Raw genomic sequence first — 4,373 nt, 5'->3', positions numbered from 1 at the left:
AGAAAAAGATACATGTGTAAACTTTAAGACAATGAATTTTTGCAACTTCATTCGGTGATCAGTCCATTGAAGAGTGACCCTCAAAATTCCTTTGACCTCAGCCCTCTTGGAATTCTGCCTTGGGGTCAAGCAAATCAACAAATCCTTGGAAACTTTCCTTTAATCCCAAAAGTGACAATTGCTTTCTGTCAAAGTTGGGCTTGTTCTGATTAAAATTTGGTCATTCCTATTGTTAATTTAGCTGGTTCCCAATTGTCTCAGTCAAGCAAACAATAGGACTGGTTAATTTCTTTCAATCTGATTTTATATAGTTCATTATTCATAAAGTTTCAGTTAAAGTTCGTTAGAATCCAATTGCTCTGAAGATCATTGTACACCTCCTGAGGCTTATCAAAGCTCGATGGTCCCATTGTTGGGACATCTTATCGGAATTATGCATTCTTTTCATAGGTTATACAGAGTACAATTATTAAGTGACTTTAAAAAGCTTACAGTGAAAAGTTTCAAATAAAACCCAGTCTTTCTAATATATTGATTTAGTACTAATTTATTAATTGTTACTCAATTCAGGCTCACTACTTGTTCATTTATCTACTTCTGACTGGTGACTATCTTGAGTAATTTTTGTTGATACATTGATTAATGCAGAATAGAATGCAGAAAATGAAAAATTGCTTCTTTAGCTCTACTTTGCGGTTATTTGTTGTTTTGTTACAGTGGATACAAAATCAGAATGATCAAAAGATGGGCAGTACAGTGGCGCAGTGGTTAGCGCTGCCGCCTCACAATGCCAGGGTCCTAGTTTCAATTCCAGCCTCGGGTCACTGTCTATGTGGAGTTTGCACATTCTCCCTGTGTCTGTGTGGGTTTCCTCCCATAATTCAAAGATGCACAGGTTAGGTTCATTGGTCATACCAAATTGACCCTAGTGCCAGGGGGATTTGTAGGTTAGATGTGTGTGGTTGCGGGAATGGGTCCTGGGTGGAATTGTGGTCGGTACAGACTCGATGAGCTGAATGGCCTCTTTCTGTACTGTAAGGATTCTATGATGATCAGTTTATGCTAAAATCTCACTACTTGCACTTACACTAAATGTTCCTAATAATAATAAATTCCACCTCTCAGCAAACTGAAAGACTTTTCAAGTCTTGATGATATTTTTCATACTCCTCTAGTTCCTGCTTCATATTGTCAGCTGCTTCCCGTATCTTTGCAGCAATTTCAGTTTTACCTCCTTCGGCAAGATCCTTTGCATCTGACACTACAGAATAGATATCCCACGCTATGAAGAGTGCTGACAGGATTCCTGTTGCAGCTTTGATTGTTTTTAAGCTGCTTTTTGTCACTGCAGTAACAATATTTGTGAGGGCTGTCGATGTTTTAGCAAACACATCTCCTGCTATATCTCTCTCATTCATTTGAATGTACGATTGAATTTCACGGCACACACTCTGTAAATTGTCTTCCATGGCTTTGCTTTCCTCTTGATATTCTTCTATAATTTGTTTTACTCTTTCCAGTTTATTATTTTGTGTGACAGAATCAGTAACAGTGGCTCCAATGTTAGTGGCACCCCCAGCTACACCTACCCCAACCCCGACCCCAGTGAGGGCTAAAGAGGTGCCTAATGTGAACGGAGCAGCAATTAATCCAGCAATGCTGAGAGCTCCTCCTGCAATTCCCATAGAAGATCCTGTGACATTCGCAATGGTGGCAGCTTTGTGACACTCGTCGATTTCATCTGCAATCGCTTGGAGCTCATCGTAGTGTTCATTCACCTTCCTTTGATACTCAAAAAACATACATTCAAATTTCCCAACATGCTCTCTGATGATTTTTTCACTGCAAGATTTGAAAAATACTTTGTCTTAAAACATATTTTGGGACACTGCAAGCAATGACATAGCACAAATACATATGAAACACAAACCAAACTGCACATTTCCTCCTCATTAAGCATTTTGCCATTTCACTTTCTACAATATGTAAAGGGAGGAGTGGCAGCAACAACTAATGGGGTCAGCCGCTTTTCAATTATTCTTGCTGAACATTTCTGACATTGACCAATCTGTCTGATTTCCTCTCCGCAATTTAACCAATTTGTTTTAGCTGTTGAGATCGTCCTTGGCTTATTTTCATTTCTACAGCTTATAAACACTTACTTACCTTTGAGAAAACAGGTATAGATGCTTGAAAATATGTAATTACCAATGGTGTAAATTGAGAGGACAGAGTGTAGACAAATACTTTGTTAATCAGTGTATGTTTAAGTGCCGTTTGTAGCTGCAATTCTTAAACAGAGATTTACCAAACACAGCCAGAGAGGTACTTCCTGAGTAGGACATAAACGTGGCAAACAGCAGTATCATTTTCCAATTTCTGAAGAGATTCCATCAGGACTTTGCAAATAGATCAGGTCTCTCCATCTAAGTTCAAACTGATTCACTAATATTCTCCCAGGAACTGATCTCACCTACAAGTTATTCCAGGTTACACCTCAAGATTAGGTTCACTAAGGAGAGGAGTTTATTACAGAAGCAGCATTCTAACCATTCTTCACATTCCAATCTGTAAATATCCCTCAATTGGGTCTTTGCCTATGTATGCCATGTTTGTGAACCTACCTCCACTCACCTGATGAAGCAGCAGTGCTCTGAAAGCTCATGGTACCAAGTAAACCTGTTGGACTTTAACCTGGTGCTGTGAGACTCACTATGGGAGCAGCATGGGTGAACGGACCTGTTAACCTCATCATGACTCCCTCAATCACCTTCTAATCTAAAACAGTATGACCACTCAGTCTCATTTTCTTTCCATCGTATCATTCAATGCACAATCAGAACAGAACATTGAAACACACCCCCTGCTCATTCCAATGACACTCATTTCCTCTTGCCACGCTATCCCCACACTATTATTGGATAGAATTTAACAGAACTTGGGGTTCCTGTGGGCAGCAGAGGTGATAATTCGACTCTCGCCCGACGTCCAAGTCACCGGCTGTCCAATTATCAGAACAGAACATCGCCTCTAGCGATGATCTTTGCATCATCGATGGAGACAGGAGAGGTTCCGGAGGATTGGAGGATTGTGGATGTGGTTCCTATATTCAAGAAAGGGAATAGGGATCCATTTTAGCAGCAGTGGGATTCAAACCCATGCCTCCGAAGAGACTTTTTGATAGGCAACGGGATTAAGGGTTATGGGGAGAGGGCAGGAAGGTGGAACTGAGACACGACAGATCAGCCATGATCTTATTGAATGGCGGGGCAGGCTCGAAGGGTGAGATGGCCTACTCCTGCTCCTATTTCTTATGTTCTTACGTTCTTATGAATAGGGATAGCTCAGGAAATTACCGACCGGTGAGTCTAACTTCAGTGGTTAGTAAGTTGATGGAGAAGATCCTGACAGACAGGATTTATGAACATTTAGAGAAGTATAGTTCGATCAAAAGTAGTCAGCACGGCTTTGTCAAAGGCAAATTGTGCCTTACGAGCCTGGTTGAGTTCTTTGAAAATTGACTAAACACATTGACAAAGGAAGAGCGGTGGACTTGGTTTACGTGGACTTCAGCAAGGTGTTCGACAAGGTCCCCCATGCAAGACTTATTGAAAAAGTGAGGGGGCATGGGATCCAAGGGGCTGTTGCCTTGTGAATCCAGAACTGGCTTGCCTGCAGAAGGCAGAGAATGGTTGTGGATGGGTCTTTTTTCTTCATGGATGTCGGTCACCAGTGGAGCACCCCAGGGATCTGTTCTGGGGCTCTTGCTGTTCGTGATTTTCATAAATAACCTGGATGAAGAAGTGGAAGGGTAGTTGGTAAGTTTGCCGATGGCACAAAGTTTGGAGGTGTTGTGGATAGTTTGGAAGAATGTCAGAAGTTGCAGCGCGACATAGATAGGATGCAAGACTGGGCGGAGAATTGGCAGATGGACTTCAAACCGGATAAATGTGTAGTGGTCCATTTTGGCAGGACCAATGGGTTGCAGGAGTATCATATCAAGGGTAAGACTCTTAGCAGTGTAGAGTTTCAGAAGGACCTTGGGGTCCGGGTCCATCGGACTCTTAAATCAGCCTCACAGGTAGAGGATGTGGTTAAGAAGGCGTATGGTGTACTGGCCTTCATCAATCGAGGGATTGAGTTTAGGAGTCGGGAGATAATGCTGCAGCTGTAGAAGACCCTTGTCAGACCCCACTTGGAGTACTGTGCGCAGTTCTGGTCGCCTCAATGCAGGAGGGACGTGGAAGCTATTGAAAGGGTGCAGAGGAGATTTACAAGGATGTTGCCTGGATTTGGTGGCATGCCTGATGAGGATAGGTTGAGGGAGCTAGGTCTTTTCTCCTTGGAGAGATGAAGGATGAGAGGTGACCTGA

At 42.3% G+C, this 4,373-nt stretch overlaps 1 protein-coding gene across 1 annotated transcript; it reads right to left on the bottom strand.

Moving 5' to 3' along the window:
* Window positions 1–286: 286 nt before the first annotated feature.
* Window positions 287–1,802, bottom strand: LOC145348605 (apolipoprotein L3-like). Its single transcript, XM_080196785.1, has one exon. The coding sequence runs from the start codon at window positions 1,800–1,802 to the stop codon at window positions 1,122–1,124; it is 681 nt and encodes a 226-aa protein (XP_080052911.1). The 3' UTR covers window positions 287–1,121.
* Between the last annotated feature and the right edge of the window lie 2,571 nt (window positions 1,803–4,373).

The sequence above is a fragment of the Carcharhinus amblyrhynchos genome, chromosome 1, assembly GCF_965287045.1.
Source record: "Carcharhinus amblyrhynchos chromosome 1, sCarAmb.v2.hapA, whole genome shotgun sequence".
Lineage (NCBI taxonomy): Eukaryota > Metazoa > Chordata > Chondrichthyes > Carcharhiniformes > Carcharhinidae > Carcharhinus > Carcharhinus amblyrhynchos.
Note: the sequence above shows the minus strand (reverse complement) of the source record. Positions and strands in the feature narration are given on the sequence as shown.

Coding starts and splice junctions, on each gene's coding strand:
- LOC145348605 (XM_080196785.1), bottom strand. CDS start 1,802: ATGTTTTTTGAGTATCAAAGGAAGGTGAATGAACACTACGATGAGCTC.